The 20,390-nt window shown below is 38.1% G+C and overlaps 2 protein-coding genes across 2 annotated transcripts; one reads left to right on the top strand and one right to left on the bottom strand.

Moving 5' to 3' along the window:
• Positions 1–16,024: 16,024 nt before the first annotated feature.
• On the bottom strand, positions 16,025–17,639 carry LOC110922735. Its single transcript, XM_022166954.2, has 2 exons — positions 17,321–17,639; positions 16,025–16,530 (listed from the first exon to the last, which is right to left on the bottom strand). The coding sequence occupies exons 1-2, from the start codon at positions 17,583–17,585 to the stop codon at positions 16,379–16,381; spliced, it is 417 nt and encodes a 138-aa protein (XP_022022646.1). The 5' UTR covers positions 17,586–17,639; the 3' UTR covers positions 16,025–16,378.
• A 733-nt stretch (positions 17,640–18,372) lies between these two features.
• Positions 18,373–20,176, top strand: LOC118489114. The gene is made up of 2 exons (XM_035986734.1): positions 18,373–19,396; positions 19,499–20,176. The coding sequence occupies exons 1-2, from the start codon at positions 19,352–19,354 to the stop codon at positions 20,060–20,062; spliced, it is 609 nt and encodes a 202-aa protein (XP_035842627.1). The 5' UTR covers positions 18,373–19,351; the 3' UTR covers positions 20,063–20,176.
• The last annotated feature ends 214 nt before the right edge of the window (positions 20,177–20,390 follow it).

The following is a 20,390-nucleotide window of genomic DNA, read 5'->3' on the forward strand; positions in this document are numbered from 1 at the left end:
TATACCACAAACCCAGAAAAAAAATATATATACATCCACTTCAGGTTTTAAAAATACACATTTCAAGTTAGTATATTCACTACTTAGTGTGAAGTGGGGGGGGGGGGGGGGCGAAAATTTTAAAATTATATTGGATTGTTCCCCCAATTATTTTGTCTAAATATTTATACAATATATAAACTGGGTCCCATGACTTTCCGCCTCCGGAACTTTTGGTCAAGCTCCGCCCCTGATATTCACCTATATTTACATTTAAGATTCTTTTAGACCATGCGTAGTGGGCGTGATTTTTTCAAAATTTGCTCTCAATAACGCCCAATCACGCCCCCTCCCCACCCCCCTGGGCATTATTGGGCGTTATTGATCAAAAATTTCCCCTAGGCGTTTTTTAAATAACGTTATGTCCAAATTTGAAGGATCAATCACATTTAATCTTCCTTTTTCTTAGCCAATAGCTTTTTTTGTTGGGTTTTTTATTTTTATTTAATTCTCTACACCCTTTTAAAATAATACCCACATCCTCACTACACATATTTTAGGAAAACGCCCAATAATGCCTCTTACTGACTGTACTGTCACATGCCGGAAAACGCTCAAAAGGTGAGGGCATTATTCACCTTTACCACTACCCATGGTCTTAGGGGAAGGGTATGTTGATATGGATACAAAACCGAAAAATCCATCAAGGGTTTAAAAAGAGCTAAAGCCTAAACACAACATGTTATCACCAAACTCTCTAGGGCAAGAAGCCAATATGTAAAATTATCTTCAAAACTCATAAATATTTCATTGAAATCACTTTCAAAATCAAACACAAAACTAAAATCACCTTCAAAACCTAAAATATTTTGATAACCCAACTCAATCCGGCAAATATACTTCGATGACTCGACCCGGTAAAAATAGAATACTAAAAATTTGTGAACCCATGAAAAAAAACCTCATCGGTTCATCCATATCAAATTATCAATGAGTTTTAATCATTTATAAAGTTTTTACAACAGTTGAACGATACTAAAACTTAGGTAGTTTGACAAAATATTAAATATTTTTCACTACTATTAATGTGCAAACAGAGTTGACTAGTGAGCTAGATAGTTTATTGTGTTCACATGAACTTAATTTTACATAAATCAAGTAATGGTATAACCTCTTCTTGACTGAAACTAAAGTTCAATGAGATTATTACAAAAAAGAAATATCAAATAAACTTGAGTGTGGGTACATTAAACACACAATGTTCAAATTATTGACAATTTGTACAACCATTTGATTTCAAAACTTGAATAAGATCTTTATGACCCCATGTCCCCTAAAGGCGCCACTCGTGAATTATGCAGATTGGTTTTAGTTTCAATCAAGAATGATTTCTACGGTTCAGATTTCATGAAACCTACCTACCGACTAATCAAGGGAGGTGATTTATAAGACCGTGGGGTGTGGGGTGTGGGGCGTGGATTGAGGCGGCGGTTGCCAAGCAACGCTGGTTAAACCACATCGGGCTAGCGTTGGCCATGGCGTTGGGGGTGGGGTGACATGGCTGGCTTTGGTTGGCTGGTCCAATATAGTTTAAATAAAAAAAAAAAATCCACATGGCTGGCCACGCCAGCCAAAGCCACGCAACACCACACCACTTGTTTTTGAATATTACCTTATGAATCTCACACTCACCACGTGTCGAGTAATGCCCCCACCCCAAGCCCCTCCACACCCCATAATGTGACGTTTTGGTTTTATCATCTAACTTATTTATTTTTTATTTGATGGTGTTTGTTTTATTTTAATTTATATATTTTTGAAATTTTAAGTCCTACCTATTTAAAGCCCTGTGAACGATGTACCAACACAGACATTAAATTAACTTATCCAATTTTATCCAAATGACAAATATAAATAAATAAACAAAAGAGTTACATAAAATATGAAAAATAAACCAAACCAAATTACACAAGAAAAAGTAACGAAAAAACATACATTTGATAGCAAGATTGTTTTTTTATTTCAACCTTTTCAGCTTTGTTTGTAAGGTTGTTAGCTTACAACACATTACCCATCAAAGATAAACAATGATGGAGTTATAGTTGTTGACACTTGTTTTTGCTAACAACTACACTCCAAAACCGATACCAAAAACGAGCTTTACATTAATGAAAAAAGGTTGATGTGGAAAAACGAGTAAACAACTGAGTGCTAAAAACGTCTTATAGGCCATGCTCTTGACAATCAGAAAAACACATCTCGTTTTTTAAGACTGTTATATTGAGAAAAATTGTTTGATAGATATTTTTTTATAAAAAAAAAAAAAAAGAATGAAGACAATGTGAACCAAAGAAAACTCATTCCATGGCAACTATTTTGAGACAAATACTATGAATTAGAATAGTTCTATTTTTGAATTAGCATGCCGTTTTATAATAGATAAATACAATAAGAAATTGAAATGTATAATCACTCAACCGTTTGATAATAAATAAATACGGTTACGGAATTGAAATGTATAATAACTCAAATAAATTGGATAAATAATACCCAAAATGGAGTATCAAAATTTACCATAAAACAGATCAAGACCATATGTAATGAGGCTTTATAAGGGCATGAAAGATTTTCATAATGCCCTTACACCATTACTCATGGGCATTATAAGGGCATGAATAGTGAGGGGCATTTCTATAATAATGCCCAAAGAGAAGAAAAGTAATGGAAAGTATAAATGAAATGAGCATTAACCATTACATCTTTTTTAAAAGGGCATTATGATGATGATGTGGTGAAAAATGCCCCTTAGTGAGCATTATCCATTACCTATGGTCTGAACCATAGGTAATGGATAATGCTAAACCATTAAGAGGTCTGAACCATTAAGTGCTGAACTATTAAGAGATCTAAACCATTAAGTGTTAAACTAGTACTATGTCTAAACCATTAAAAACCAGTATACTGCTTAACCGTTTAGAGACAAATGTCTGACCAATTCAGATTAGAGGTTTTAACCATTCAGACTTAGTATAATGCTTAACCATTCTGAGGCAAATATCTGAACCATTCAAACATCAGCTCGCGAAACAAACAGTCTGAACCATTAAGTACTGAACCAGTAACATATCTGAACCATTAAAAGTCTCATTAAAAGGTAAATAAAACAGCCCCTAAAGAAGTGGATAAAGCCATATCTTAAAACATATCTTTGTGTCTATACGTGGGCTAACATGCTACGAGCCTACGAAGGTCGAAGCACTAGTTGTACAACCGAGGTAGACCAAACATGTCTAGGATTTCCCTGATGAGAGTTCGTGTTATCTAAAAACAAACTTATGTTTTCATGTGTAGCTCTGTTGTGTGTTTTCTTAAACTAAAAAGGCTAAGTTATTAAGTTATTAAAGGAGATTTAAAAATTATTTCAAACGCAATATGCATTATTGGAAATTCGTACCACAACTTGGTCCGGCTTGCTTGTCAGTAACTCTTTGTGTATGTTGCCCTACATCTTAACTCCTTTTGTCACAAACATTTCGTACGATACAACTTTTAATCAATTTAGTATTTCCATTTCTATTCCAAATCGACCGACATCTTGTGAAGCATCACACACTCTTGAGTATACATAAATTATGTATATCATACACTAGTAGGATTCCTTAGAGCGACTGTGACAATAGTATCGGCCAAATCAGATAATGGTTACAAGTTTAAAGTTGCGGGTTACAAAGTTACGTTGCGGTACGGTGCCGCTATTGTACAAGTGGTGAAACATATCAAATTCAACTCGTATCAGAACAAAAAAACAACAACACCAAATATGAATACGGATACTCGTAGCGATGTTGTTTCTGTTGGCAATTAGACCCAAGAATAAGAACACAAAATTTGATCTCAACCAAGATCGACTCGTTCTAGTTATTATAAAACTTAACTCTACAAAATACATAGGCCCTAACCATTTATTTATACTAAAATAAGCATACTAATCCTAGACAAATACTTCTCTTAGTTATAATCTAATACTAATTCACATCATTATCTCTAAACAATAAAATCTACTAGATAATTCGAAACATTCACACAATTAATTAAATATTTAAACTAATCTTAATCCTAGACCTACCATAATTCAAAGCCTACAAACTAACAAAACATTATCTCTTGGTTCTGTCTTGAAGGATAAGGTGATAGTAAGGAAGCTGTTTGGTTTAGTACCGCAGAAGATTTTACTGTTTATAGCCTTTGTTGAACAGTATTCTGATATTGATAGTATGCTATTTGAGGATGCAATAGAAAAGATGAAGGCATTTGAAGAATGGTTGAAGGTGTTAGGATCAGAATACACTCACGAACACAGAACTCACACACACACACACTTTTCTGATGAAGAACACAAAGATTTATAGTGGTTCGGTCGGTTCTGACCTACATCCACTGTGGTAACTAGGAGTATTTGTATTAGTTAAGCTTGGTACAATTTTACAGATACATAACAATCTCATATATATAAGATTGAGGAAAGAGAAGAAAGTCACAAAACATGATCCGTGAATAATGGGTTTCAGAGAAGATTAGATCATCCCAGCCCTTTATCTTCTTATCCTGTTTTGATCAGAATGATTTCCTGATGTCTGATCACCAAGACTATTATTGCCTTATCAACTTGATCAGCTTTGCTGACCTCAGGTTGATCAAGTTGTCAAGTGGCTTGGCTTGGCTTCACACTCAACAATCTCCCACTTGAAGCCACGGAATAATCTTCACCTGTGCTTCAACTGTGCATCAGTATCTCTGTAAAAACTTTGATCTTATCACATTCCTAGTTACCCGGCCTTCTCTTCAATTAACCTACCTGAAGGCCAGTTGAAGCTATGCAAAGCTTCAACTTCTCTAAGGTGACAACCTTAGTAAACATATCAAATGGATTTTCACTTCCTTTGATCTTCTTCAACTTCAGAGTGCCTTCACTAACTTGCTCTCTGATGAAGTGATATCTCTGCTGTATGTGCTTTGTCTTCGAATGGAAGACAGGATTCTTTGCAAGATGAATTGCACTTTGATTGTCACAGAATAGTGCACAATCAACTTGTTCCTTGCCGAGCTCTTTGAGAAAATTCTTCAACCATATAAGCTATTTGCTTGCTTCAGCAACTGCCATATACTCTGCTTCTGTGGTTGAAAGGGCAACACTTTTCTGCAGTCTGGACATCCAGCTTACTGTAGTGCCTCCCACTGTAAAGACATATCCGGTGGTGCTTTTATAAGATTCTTTACAACCACCAAGGTCAGCATCTGCAAAACACTTCAGAATAACCTCTTTCCCCTTAAACTGTAATGCCACTTTTGAAGTCCCCTTCAAATATCTTAGCAACCATTTAACTGCTTCCCAATGTTCTCTCCCTGGATTGGACATAAACCGACTAACAACTCCCACTGCATGAGCTATATCTGGTCTCGTGCATACCATTGCATACATGAGGCTACCAACTGCCGATGCATACGGAACTTTAGCCATTTCTGCTTTGTCTTCATCTGATCTGGGTGACTGAACTTTAGAAAGCTTAAAGTGACTTCCCAAAGGTGTGCTTCGAATCTTGGCATTTTTAAGGCTGAATCTTTCTAACACTTTCTCAATGTACTTCTCTTGAGAGAATGTCAAAGAACCATCTTCTTTGTTTCTGAAAATACTCATCCCGAGTATTTGGTTTGCAGCTCCCAAGTCTTTCATCTCAAACTCTTCAGACATCTACTTCTTCAGCTTCTTGATCTCTGCCATGTCTAAACCTGCAATCAACATATCATCCACATATAGTAATAGAATGATATAAGAACCCTTAAACCTCTTGATGTAACAACAATGGTCATTGTCACATCTCTTGTATCCGACTCTTCCCATGAAGTTATCAAACTTCAAATACCATTGTCTGGGCGCTTGTTTCAGACCATACAAACTTTTCTTCAACTTACACACCAAGTTTTCTTTGCCTTTAACCTGAAAACCTTCTGGTTGTGTCATGTAGATATCTTCTTCTAAGTCACCATGTAGAAAAGTTGTCTTGACATCTAGCTGCTCTAGATGCAAGCCTCCTGCTGCTACAATACTGAGAACAAGTCTGATAGTAGTCATCTTCACCTCTGGAGAAAATATTTCATTGAAATCAATTCCCTCTTTCTGCTGAAATCCCTTAACCACTAATCTTGCTTTGTACCGTTTGGTACCATCTTGTTCATCTTTGACCCTAAAAACCCACTTGTTCTGAAGAGCCTTCTTCCCAGCTGGAAGCTTTGTTAAGTGCCAGGTCTTGTTCTTCTCAAGCGACTTCATTTCATCTTTCATTGCTAACTCCCACTGCAATGAATCTTTCAACCCCATCGCTTCTGAGTAACACTGGGGTTCACCATTTTCTGTCAAAAGTATGTAATTAGCGGATGGTGAATATATGTCTGGTGGTCTAACGACTCTGGAGGATCTTCTTGGTTGAAACTGAGGAGTTTCTGGGGATTCTGGAATTTGAGGAGTGACCTCTTCTTCTTCTGCAGAATCATTACTAGAATCATTCCCTAAGCTCCCACTGTCGATTGACTAATTCCCATTTTCTGAAATATCGACTGAAGCTTCTTTTCTTGTTTCACCACTTTCAAATTCAACATAGTCTTTCTGAACTTCTGGTCCTTTGGTGTTTCTGTCTTTATACAATTTGTTTTCATTAAAGACGACATTCTTGCTTCTGATTAGTTTTCTGCCTTCATTATCCCAAAGCCTGTAACCCATTTGTTCTGACCCATAACCAATGAATGTGCACTTCTTGGATTTTGAGACTAACTTATCCCTATCACCAGCTTCTAACAAATCGTAAGCACTACAACCAAAGACTCGTAAGTGTTCGAGACTTACCTCCTTTCCTTGCCACATTTCTTCAGGCAACTTGAAATCTAAGGGACCGGTTGGTGAACGGTTGATCAAGTAGGCTGCAGTGCTAACTGCATCGGCCCAGAATGTCTTGGGCATCCCGGCATTTAGTCTCATGCTTCTAGCCCTCTCATTCAGAGTTCTGTTCATTCTCTCAGCTACGCCATTCTGCTGAGGAGTTCCGGGAACTGTCTTGATCATCTTTATCCCTTCCTTGTCGCAATAGTCAGTGAACTGCTTGCTTATGTATTCACCACCATTATCAGACTTTAGGCACTTTACCTTCAAGTTAGTTTCATTTTCAACAACATATTTCCATATCTTAAAAGCATCAAATACAGCAAATTTATGCTTAAGAAAATATACCCATACCTTTCGTGTTGAATCATCGATGAAAGTAACATAATATCTTGAGCCTCCTAGAGATAAAACTGAGGTTGGTCCATATACATCCGAGTGAACAAGCTCTAACTTCTGAGTTTTCGGTGTTCTCCCTGTCTTCACAAAAGTAACCCTCTTTTGTTTTCCAAGAACATAAGGTTCACAGAATTCAGTTTCCACTTTCTTCAAGTCTGGAAACTTACCTTTCTGAGCCAACATCTTCAATCCCTTCTCGCTCATGTGTCCGAGTCGGTTGTGCCATAAATTTGATGGACTCGGACCGGTGGTCATTGCATGAACACCTTCAGCAATGTCCATATAGTTCCTAATGAGGTCTTCAAGTCTACATCTCCAATACCTGTGATATCAAGCATTTGATCATCTGCTAAACGAACTTTACCAAAGTTACCTGTTCATATATTCTTGACCATATCTGGGCATGAGATAGCATGGAAAGAAGCACCTGAATCCATAATCCAAGATTCAACTGAATCTTCAATAGAACAGATGAGAACATCACCTAATTCTTCCAAGGATACATTGTTTACTTCTTTCTTTGAAGCGGGTTTTGTACATTGGCTTCTATAGTGACCTTTTTCTTTGCAATTCCAACATTCAACGTCTTTTCTGTTCTTTGACTGTCCCCTTCTTCTGGACTTGGACCTGCCTCGATTATGTCCTCTTTCGTTTCTTCTTCATCTACTTTCTGTATGCAATAAAGAACTAGGATTAGAAGTCTCTGTTGGGTTTTTGGGCCCATGAGGAAGCCCAACAATTATTTTTATGGCCCTCTCTTATCTTTGAAGATGGATAAAAGGGAGAAGTAGGGTTTCAACTTCTTAACACCCTAACAACACACACAAAAGTCACACAAAAGAAGAAGAAGTAATTTCCGTCATTTTCAAACCTAGCTGCAGAGATCGTCGATTTCCCGGAGATTGAACCGTTGGATCACTCTGATGTTTGGACACAGTCATCACGACATCAGGGCGACCTTATCCAACGGTCAGTTTGTCTTAATCACGTCCGGAAGTCTGTCTGCACAGCCTCTGTTCACTGCTGCAGATTTTGGTTATATTTCCTTCTTTTGTCTTTGTTCTTGATTCCATATGCTTGAAGTTGTTGATTCCAAGTGTATGATGTTTATTGTATGCCTCTAGTATACCTAGGGAAGACTTTGTATTGCTCTAATTTGGTGATAGTGGATTTGAAGCGGCTCTAGTAGTCCCGTGGTTTTTACTCTCGTTTTTGAGAGGTTTTCCACGCTAAAATTTGGTGTTCTTGTTATTGTATTCGGATTGTTTAGATTGTAGTCGATATACCCTATTTGTTTGCATCCTCATAGGTTCATTCAAGTTTGGGAAAATTGTTGGTCAAACGAAGTTTGCTTCCGCGTTTGTGTTTACCGTTTGTGATCGGGTTTCGCGTTTTTCCCATCATAGTGGTATCAGAGCCAGGTTCTTGTTATTGGGTTGAAACTTGATTGAACGATGGAAGCTAATACAAGTAGGATCGTGAATTTGAATGGTTCTAATTATCATGTTTGGAAAGGCAAGATGGAAGATCTCCTTTATGTTAAGGATTATTATATGCCTGTTTTTAATACCGACAAACCGGGTGATAAAACAGATGAAGAGTGGAATATATTGCACAGAAAGGTTTGTGGTTATATTCGGCAATGGGTTGATGATAATGTTTTGAACCATATTAGCGGTGAGACTCACGCTCGTACTTTGTGGAACAAGCTTGAGGAATTGTATGCTCGAAAGACCGGAAACAATAAACTGTTCTTGATTAAACAGTTGATAAACTTGAAGTACAATGATGGAACTCCTGTTACTGATCACTTGAATGTTTTTCAGGGTATTATTAATCAGCTTGCAGGAATGGGTATCAAGTTTGAAGATGAGGTACAAGGCTTATGGCTTCTTGGTACTTTACCGGATTCTTGGGAGACTTTTAGGACATCATTGTCCAACTCTGCAGCAAATGGTATTATTACTATGGAAATGGCTAAAAGCGGTATTTTAAATGAAGAGATGAGAAGAAAATCACAAGGTTCCTCTTCACAATCCGATGTCTTGGCCACAGAGAGCAGGGGGAGAGCTCAAAATAGAGGTCCGAGTAATAAAGGGAAGCATCGTAGTAAGTCCAAAGGTAAGTTTGCTGATTATGAGTGTCATCATTGTGGAAGGAAAGGACACACAATTAAATTCTGCAGACAACTAAAAAGGGAGAACAAGAAAGCTAATTACAACAATCAAAAGAACAATCATAAAAAGGATGATGGTGGCAATGATACTGCTGAAGTTAATACTGCTACTGAAGAGTTCTTCATTTGTTGTGATTATGATATGGTGAACATTGCACGTGATGATTCGAGTTGGGTTGTTGACAGTGGTGCTACGTGTCATGTGACATCACAAAAGGAATTTTATTCATCTTACACACCTGGTGACTTTGGGGTTGTTAAGATGGGTAATAACGGGCTATCAAAGATTGTAGGTGTTGGGGATGTTTGCTTGAAGTTTGACACTGGGATGGAGTTGGTTTTACACAATGTGAAACATGTTCCAGATATTAGACTCAATTTAATCTCCGCAGGTTTACTCGATGATGATGGTTACCATAGTACCTTTGGTGATGGTATTTGGAAACTCACTCGTGGTTCTTTGATTGTGGCAAGAGGTAAAAGAAGTTCAAAGTTATACAGAACACATCCAAAGATCTCCAAAGACTCGGTCAATTTGTTAGTGAATGTTGATATGACCGACTTGTGGCATAGGAGACTTGCTCACATGAGTGAAAAAGGGATGTCTATTTTGTTGAAGAAGAATGCCTTGCCCGATTTGCACGATGTTCATTTGAAGAAGTGTTCTCATTGTCTGGCAGGTAAACAGAAAAGAGTTTCTTTCAAAAGTCACCCTCCACATAGGAGAGACAATATACTTGATTTAATACATTCGGATGTTTGTGGTCCTATGAAGACTAGAACACTTGGGGGTTGCTTGTACTTTGTCACTTTTATCGATGATCATTCGAGAAAAGTTTGGGCCTATACTTTGAAGTCTAAAGATCAAGTATTAGATGTGTTCAAGCAGTTTCATGCCTTAGTTGAGAGACAAACTGAGAAGAAGCTCAAGTGTATTCGAACAGATAATGGAGGTGAGTACATTGGTCCTTTTGATGCTTACTGTAGAGAGAAAGGTATTCGACACCAAAAGACTCCTCCAAAGACACCACAATTGAATGGTCTAGCAGAGCGGATGAATAGAACATTGGCTGAAAGGGTTAGATGTCTGTTGTCACATGCAGGGTTGCCTAATTCCTTTTGGGGTGAAGCTTTGAACACCGTAGTAAATGTTATTAATCGTACTCCTTGTGTTCCTTTGTCTTTTGATGTTCCTGACAGGGTTTGGAGCGGCAAAGATGTTTCATACGATGATTTGCGGGTCTTTGGATGCAAGGCTTTTGTGCATATTCCCAAAGATGAAAGAACAAAGCTTGATGTAAAGACCAAGCCATGTATATTCGTTGGTTATGGGGGAGATGAGTTTGGACACAGGTTTTATGATCCAATCTCGAAGAAACTCATAAGAAGTTTCGATGCTGATTTTATTGAAGATCAAAGTTTGAAAGATATTGAGAAGACAAAGATAGTTCCTCAACATACTGATGATCTTACTGATTTGGATCCAGTTCCTCCACAACACTCTGAGCCACATAATGAAGATGATATTCAACATGATGAACAACACGGTACTGATAATCATGATATTCCAGAGCAGCAAGAGTTAGATGAGGGTCCTCATCCAGAGTTACCAGTGCCAGGTATGCCAACATTTATCCCACTCAGACGGTCTACAAGAAACCGTCATCCTTCCACCCGTTATTCTACTGATGAGTATGTCTTGCTCACTGATGGGGGAGAGCCCGAGTGTTATGAAGAGGCGATGGAAGATGAACACAAAAGGGAGTGGGTTGAAGCCATGCAAGATGAGATGAATTCCTTGTATGAGAACAATACCTTTGAGTTAGTAAAGTTGCCCAAGGGCAAAAGAGCTTTGAAGAACAAGTGGGTCTACAAAGTGAAGACTAAAGAACATACCTCGAGGCCTAGGTACAAAGCCAGATTGGTGGTTAAAGGGTTCTGTCAAAGAAAGGGTATTGATTTTGATGAGATTTTCTCTCCAGTCGTGAAGATGTGTTCCATTCGAGTGATTCTTGGTTTGGCAGCTAGTCTTGATCTTGAGGTTGAGCAAATGGATGTCAAGACAGCTTTCCTTCACGGTGACCTGGATAAAGAAATCTATATGGAGCAACCTGAAGGTTTTCAGGTTAAAGGTAAAGAAGACTATGTCTGTAAGCTTCAGAAAAGTCTTTATGGATTGAAGCAAGCACCAAGACAGTGGTACAAGAAATTTGAGTCTGTTATGGGGAAGCAAGGCTACCGAAAGACTATTTCAGATCACTGTGTTTTCTTTCAGAGATTTGGTGATGATGATTTTATCATTTTATTACTCTATGTTGATGACATGTTGATTGTAGGCAAGAATGCAGAGAGAATTGTTCAGCTGAAGAAAGAATTAAGCAAGTCGTTTTCTATGAAAGACTTGGGCCCAACAAAACAAATTCTTGGTATACGGATTACTAGAGATAGAGCTTCAAAGAAGTTGCACATGTCACAAGAGCAATACATTGAGAAGGTGCTTCGCAGGTTCAACATGGATAAAGCCAAATCAGTTAGTTCACCTCTTACTCCCAATTTTAAACTAACCGATAAAGATTGCCCTTCTTCGAAGGAGGAGATTGAAGACATGGATAAAGTTCCATACGCATCAGCGGTTGGAAGCTTAATGTATGCAATGGTGTGTACAAGACCTGATATTGCCCATGCAGTAGGTGTTGTTAGTCGGTTTCTGTCAAATCCTGGTAAGAAGCATTGGGATGCGGTTAAGTGGATTCTTAGGTATCTACGTGGTACTTCCAAATTGGGTATAACATTTGGGAATGAAGAGCCAATGCTTGTTGGTTATACTGATTCTGACTTGGCGGGAAACAAAGACAACATGAAATCCACTTCTGGATATTTGATGACTTTTGCAGGGGGAGCTGTCTCATGGCCGTCAAGACTGCAAAAGTGTGTTGCTTTGTCTACAACTGAGGCTGAGTATATTGCAGCAACAGAAGCATGCAAAGAACTATTGTGGTTGAAAAGGTTTATGCAGGAGCTTGGCTTTATGCAACAGCGCTACGTGGTTCTTTGTGATAATCAAAGTGCTATTCACCTTGCTAAGAATTCTACGTTTCACAAGAGAACAAAACATATTGATGTGAAGTATCATTGGATTAGAGATGCTCTTGAAGACAAGTTGTTTGAACTTGATAAAGTTCATACCGATGATAATGGTTCCGATATGTTGACAAAATCTTTGGCAAGGGAGAAGTTGAAGATATGTTGCTCAATCGCCGGGATGGCGAACTCTTCCTCATAGGCCAAAAAGGGGGAGAATTGTTGGGTTTTTGGGCCCATGAGGAAGCCCAACAATTATTTTTATGGCCCTCTCTTATCTTTGAAGATGGATAAAATGGAGAAGTAGGGTTTCAACTTCTTAACACCCTAACAACACACACAAAAGTCACACAAAATAAGAAGAAGTAATTTCCGTCATTTTCAAACCTAGCTGCAGAGATCGTCGATTTCCCGGAGATTGAACCGTTGGATCACTCTGATTTTTGGACACAGTCATCACGACATCAGGGCGACCTTATCCAACGGTCAGTTTGTCTTAATCACGTCCGGAAGTCTGTCTGCACAGCCTCTGTTCAATGCTGCAGATTTTGGTTATATTTCCTTCTTTTGTCTTTGTTCTTGATTCCATATGCTTGAAGTTGTTGATTCCAAGTGTATGATGTTTATTGTATGCCTCTAGTATACCTAGGGAAGACTTTGTATTGCTCTAATTTGGTGATACTGGATTTGAAGCGGCTCTAGTAGTCCCGTGGTTTTTACTCTCGTTTTTGAGAGGTTTTCCACGCTAAAATTTGGTGTTCTTGTTATTGTTTTCGGATTGTTTAGATTGTAGTCGATATACCCTATTTGTTTGCATCCTCATAGGTTCATTCAAGTTTGGGAAAATTGTTGGTCAAACGAAGTTTGCTTTCGCGTTTGTGTTTACCGTTTGTGACCAGGTTTCGCGTTTTTCCCATCAGTCTCACCACTGCTTCTCCGTCTGATATCTTCGTTTACTATCAAGTCATGAATACTATCGAAAGTGAGTTTGGTAGTGCCGGATGCACTACTAACAGCTGTGACTGTACCTGACCAACTGTCGGGCAACGATGAGTAGTGCTTGTACTTCATCTTCAAACTTTATTTCAACTGAGGCTAAACGAGAGATAATCGAGTTAAACTCATTTATGTGAGCGGTAACCGACATGCCTTCCTTCATCTTGGAGTTAACCAATTGTCGGATGAGGAATACTTTGTTTGAAGCGGATGGTTTTTCATACATGTTGGACAAAGCTTTCAATACACCATATGTGGTTGTTTCATTGACAATGTTGTAAGCAACACTCTTTGCCAAAGAAAGCCTAACCACACCCAAAGCTTGTCTATCCAACAACATCCATTCTTCATCATACATGTCATCTGGTTGTTCACCTGACATAGGCAAATGCAAACTTTTCTGATACAATAAATCTTCAATTTGCATTTTCCAAAATCCATAATCACTTCCATCGAACTTATCAATCTTGATTTTACTATCTTCTGCCATTTTTAAAAAAAGTTACCAAATTACTACTAACCAAACGGGTTTGTACTGCTAAGTGGTAATTTATACGAGCGAAAGCGATAATCAGAAACAAATAACTTATCTGTTTCAAGCTTTAATGGCAAGGACAAGTATTGATGGATAATGAGATCTTGTTCAAAGTTGAGGGACCTTTCTGATAAAATTGAAACTTTAATTTCTCCACCAGAAATAAAAGTTGAGGGGGCCTTTCTGATAAAATTGAAACTTCAATTCTCCACCAGAATAAAACAAGGACGTGTTCTCCTTCTTCCCCAAATTTCACCAGAAAAAAAAGTAGTCTTCTCTCTTTTCTTCTTCTTCCTGCGATGAACAAGAGTCTGGGTTCAATCGGAACCCTAGTTCTATCTCACTGGTTAGCTTCTTCTTCTTCTCTCCTGTTCGTGTTTCACACAAGAGTCAAACTGGGTTCAATCGGAACCCTAGACAGCGGCGGCGGAGAGAGCGACAACGGTTCTGGTGGCGGCGGAACTGCCAGCGGTTGACGAGTGGCGGAGGCGGCTGAACGTCTCTGATCAGAACCCTAGTTCCGATTTCACAGGTCAGTATCTTTTACACCTCTGTTTCTGTTCTGTTTTTGTTCGGTTTAACAACAAGAGCCTGAGCTCTGATACCAGTTGTTAGGATCAGAATACACTCACGAACACAGAACTCACACACACACACTTTTCTGATGAAGAACACAAAGATTTATAGTGGTTCGGTCGGTTCTGACCTACATCCACTGTGGTAACTAGGAGTATTTGTATTAGTTAAGCTTGGTACAATTTTACAGATACATAACAATCTCATATATATAAGATTGAGGAAAGAGAAGAAAGTCACAAAACATGATCCGTGAATAATGGGTTTCAGAGAAGATTAGATCATCTCAGCCCTTTATCTTCTTATCCTGTTTTGATCAGAATGATTTCCTGATGTCTGATCACCAAGACTATTATTGCCTTATCAACTTGATCAGCTTTGCTGACCTCAGGTTGATCAAGTTGTCAAGTTGCTTTGCTTGGCTTCACACTCGACAGAAGGGTTTTGATGAATATGAAGAAACATATCAAAACAAATTACTTCTAGCAGTTGCAAGCAATGGGAAAGGAAATCAAGACCGTGGTAGTGGTTCTGGAAGAGGCCATGGAAGGGGTCGAGAAAGAGAAAATGCGTATTTTCAATCGAAGCAAGTAACCAGCAAAGGAGCAGTTCACAGTAGGTGGTTTGATTCGGTTGTGTTACATCCGATAAGCACGAGATTGCAAGGTTGTTTGGTTTGGTTGGTTAATCAAGGTAGTAGGTGGTTTCGGGCATCGGAAAAAAGAAGGTGTTTTTTTGGTGGTGCTATTCGCATCCGAGAAGAAGGTTAGTTGAGTACGTTATCAAGAATGTTTTCTTGATAAAATAAAGAAGGTTAAGTAGTTAAAGAACGTATAAAGAATGTAAAATGTAAAGAAGGTATACAAGAACGTTCCTTGGAAAGAAGGTTGCCAGGTTCGTTTTTGAAAGAAGGTAGTCGGTAATCAATAATTGTTTCTTGAAAGAAGGTAAAAGTCATGGAAGACTGAGGGTAGTCAAGAACTAAATCTTGAATCGAGTTAAAGCAAGAGAGTATTCCAAGGAATTCATGGAAGAAAGACAGCAAGTCAACAGTTTCACCAATGCCGATTGCATAAAAAATATGTGCCTTCCATATACCGAATTGTTCTGACAGGTATGGTTTGGTTCATTACATTGCCACCCCACCGCTAATATTCGTTATAGCTTATTATTATTATCAGAAAAATACTCAATATAAAATAGAACTTGATTTTCAACCAAATTTAAATAATTTATTTTTAAGTGAAACTAAAAATTTAAATAATTTTCTCGTTTTTTAGATGTGACAGGATTCACGGCAACAGTGTGAGTAGAAACCGACATTCATATTCATACTAAAAACACCAAATCATCAAGGAACATGTTATTACAGCAACGGTCATATACTTTTTATTTCCAGCTGGACTCATTTTACTCCACATTCTCTTTTGCACATCTTTTTCTAAGTTACGCCTCACATAGCCAGCGCCTTTGGCTAACATACGCGTAACAAACATGCGCATTCTAGCCTCTCCAAAACACTTGCTGATGACACATGCACAATTTAACACCAACAAACTCTTAACTTCCTTCAGAAAATCAAATAAACATATACATACAGACATACAGTACACTGTACACGTGCGGTAGAAACAAAATACAATGCCACACGTGCGAACCTCTCCGGTGAAAGAGAAACCGCCGGATGAACATTTACTTAACTTTATCACCGGAATTTCCTGTTAAAACGACGCCGTTCTCGTTCTTCCAACCTCCTCACGCTTCGAATCGCCATCGATCCACCACCGACATTCTCATCTACGCCGATCTTCTTCAACGAACGCGTTGCGAATCCACTGAATTGAGTCTGACCTAAATCTAATGTGTTGATGCAATGCATAAGATCAAACACCAAGAAATTAAATTAAATTACATATTTTTTAACTGCAAATTTGGATCACTGACAGATTACATATCATCGTGACAGTAGTGGAACCACCTGATCATATATCTAATTATTGAATATATATATTTTTTAATTTTAATCAGTTTTTCATAGGAAGTTTTACGGTAGAATGGCATGTATAATAAAAAATATATATGTCATTCTATTATAAAACTTCTTTGATGGTAGGTGTGCGGGCACATCTTTTGAAAAAAAGAGTTAAATGTCATTTTAGTTCTTGTGGTTTGGGCTATTTTGACAGTGTAGTCTAAAAGTTTCATTTTTCGTCAAGGTTTCACCATTATCATTTTAGTCCATTGTGTTAACTTCATCTATTTTTTCTGTTAACAAGAAGGTCAATTCGATCATTTTATATTTAATTTTGTTAACTAGAAGGCAATTCAGCCGTATAAAATGACCGAATCGCCCTTCTCGTTAACATAAATAATGAATAAAGTTAACCTAGTGGAGTAAAATGGAAACAGTGAAACCTTTTTTGACCAACGGGTAAAAAATGAAACATTTAAACTAAACTAGCAAAATGAACCAAACCACAAGAACTAAAATGACATTTAACTAAAAAAATGTATTTTTTAGACAAATCTATGATCGCACCTCTCAAAAATATGGTTGAACTTCTCATCCACACCCTAAAAAATATATATATATATATTCATTGGTCCGCTGCTGATTTTCATCTTTCCAATTAAATTGAAAATTTACCTGAAGGATCATGAGAGGATAGGTAGAGGACAAGGAAGCAGAAGAACGTGAGGATCGGAATTAGGTGAATTAGTTTTGAAGAAGAAGTTGATGATGATTCGATTCCTGATTTCTGTTGATTAGCTTTCTGTAACTTGTGTTCTTCGCTGGCCGCAGCATCGGCCGAACACGATTCTTGTGAGATTAAATTGTCGACGGTGTCGGCTTTGATAGCTCCGTGGGATTGAAGCTTGGAAGCAGGTGATCCGAGTGATTGACGGTGCATGTTTACAGTAGTTTTAGTGAGAATGTGAAAGTAGTGAGTGTGAGTGATTGTGATTCACTATTTTTATAGACAGTATGAGGTTTATAAATTTGCATAAAGTACCCTGAAGAATCTAATCTTTTTACAAAAGCTGATTTTAAATTGGCAAATTGGATTTAAATAATCCCAACTCACTGTTATTGGCCAATAATAATCCCAACTCATTTAATCACCAATAATAATCCGAACTATTCACTTTTGTTTGTAAAATACTCCCAGTTAAAAAAACACTAACTAGGTTAAAAAATTGCTGATGTGGCTTGCCACGTCACCTGCCACATCAGCTGCCACGTCATCAAAATATGCCACGTCACCTACCACATCATCAAAATATGCCACGTCACCTGCCACATCAGCTGCCACGTCATCAAAATATGTCACGTGGCAAGCCACATCATCAATTTTTTAACCTAGTTAGTGTTTTTTTTACTGGGAGTATTTTACAAACAAAAGTGAATAGTTCGGATTATTATTGGTGATTAAATGAGTTGGGATTATTATTGGCCAATAACAGTGAGTTGGGATTATTTAAATCCAATTTGCCTTTTAAATTTGCTTATAAACTTAACGGTTTTATATTGACTACAATTTTTAAGGGTTAAAAAAATAAAATTAAATAAAATTAAAAAAATTAAAAAAAAAATATTGGTTGGTAATAATATGATGTAGGATATTAACTAAACTGGTTGGTGGTTATTTTATTTGCAATTTTAGTAAGTTTCACTTTTATTTGATGTGTTTAGGGTGAACGGGGCGTACTCGGGGAGTGCCCTCGGTGAGCGATTTCCCCGATCGGGAACACCGCCGCCATCAACGCGGGGTCCCGAATCGGGGGTGATTTTGTTTGTGTGTTCACCGCTTGAATTTGGCACAATCATCGAGATTTGACCGTTGACAACGGTCGGATTTTAAAAAAAAAAAAAAAAAATCAATTTTTTTTAAACTAATATAAATACTCAACTCATTTTCACCCTTTTTTTATCCACAACCATCTTATTCTCTATATTTTTTATACCAAACTCTCCAACCACAACCATTTCACTCTTTATTTTTTATACTATCCAACCAAACCCCATCCACTTTTTATTTTTTATACACCGAGCAATGGAGAACCGACCCCGCGAGGCCAAGAAAAAAAATAAGGGGCGGGTATCGAAACCGTCTCGAGATGGTTCGAGCGGTGCAAATGCTCAACCACAACCCCCTTACGGCTACACTTCACAACCCCCGTTTTATTTCCAACAACCTCCACACCCCTCGTTTTACAACACCCAACAACCCAATTTCGGCTATTTTCAAAATTTGCTATCAATGGACGCTCCTCCTCAATCCCCCGCCTTCGACCCATATGCTTATCGTTCTCCACAACTACAAGAGGAAGTGTCGAACGTTCTCTACCTATTGACGAGGACGACGAGGACGATGAGGTAGTGCCCGAAACTCAAAATTTGGGCGACGACGACGAGGAAGATGAATATAATGTGGACGAAGAAGCGGGCAACGAAGAAGACGAGGCTCGAGAAAAAAAAGGGAAAACGGTGAGCGAAAAATGGACAAAAAAACAAGAAGAGGCGTTGGCGAAGGCGTGGGTACATTGTTCTACCAACAAAAAAAAGGGCAATCAACAAAGTCGCGAAAGTTTTTGGGGTAAAATTTTAGAGCACTATAACAAAAGTGTCGGTGGAAGTAACCGGACCGTTCATCAAGTACGGTCTAAATGGAACCCGATGCATTCGAAAATAAACTTTTTCAACGGCCTATACCAACAAGCGGTAAAAATTATATTTTTTTTAACATTGCATATTTTTTATTTTTTTTCTAAGTTCATACTTTTTTAACACTTTCTAATTTTTTTTTTATTTTATAACATGTAGGATCGCACACGAGCAAGTGGATGTCAAGATCTCGACGTGATGAAAGTCGCGTTAAAAGAATTTAAAGAAAGATTTCCAAGCGGTTTTCAACACCTCGAGGCGTGGGAGGTCGTTCGAAAACACGAGAAATGGGCACAAGTGCCATTGATGGGCGAGGAAGGTGAAGGTTCGGCACCTAAAAGAAAGCCCGTTGACGTAGACTTTTCAATCCCGGATATGAACGAAGATCCCTCGCCACAAAGACTACAAAGGCGAGACAAGCGTCAAGCTACATCGTCCGAGGGAAGCTCGGCCGAGTTGGCGGCACAATTCAAAGTGTACACCGCCATGAAAGAAGCGAAGCAAGCGGTAGAATTGGAGGCGATCGAAATGAGGAAAAAAAGAGATTCGGAGGCTCGCGAGCTCATATCGGCACAACTCGAGACGATGAAAAACTACAATTTCGATCGAGATATGAAAACTTTCCTTAAGCCGCACGACGATGTTCCGCCAAGTATGTTGCCGATCATCCTCGCCCGAAAGCGAGAAATCGCTAACAAGTACGGGTGGCCATGCGATTTCTAGTTTGAACGTATTTTTTTTTTTCTAGTTTGAATGTATTTTTTTTTTCTAGTTTGAATGTGTTTTTTTTTTTCTAGTTTGAATGTGTTTTTTTTTCTAGTTTGAATGTGTTTTTTTTTTTCTAGTTTGAATGTATTTTTTTTTAAAATTTAATGAAATGTCTTTTATATAAATTTTTAAACATCAACAAAAAAAAAAAAAAATAATAATTTCGAACTCACCTAATAGGTGAGTGCCGCCATCAAAAAGGGGAATTAGGGGAGTGTATTAGGTGAGTTGACGTGGCACCATGTGATTGGTTAGGTGTAAGATGGGGGACTCACCTATTAGG

Source organism: Helianthus annuus, chromosome 2, assembly GCF_002127325.2.
Source record: "Helianthus annuus cultivar XRQ/B chromosome 2, HanXRQr2.0-SUNRISE, whole genome shotgun sequence".
In the NCBI taxonomy this organism is placed as follows: domain Eukaryota; kingdom Viridiplantae; phylum Streptophyta; class Magnoliopsida; order Asterales; family Asteraceae; genus Helianthus; species Helianthus annuus.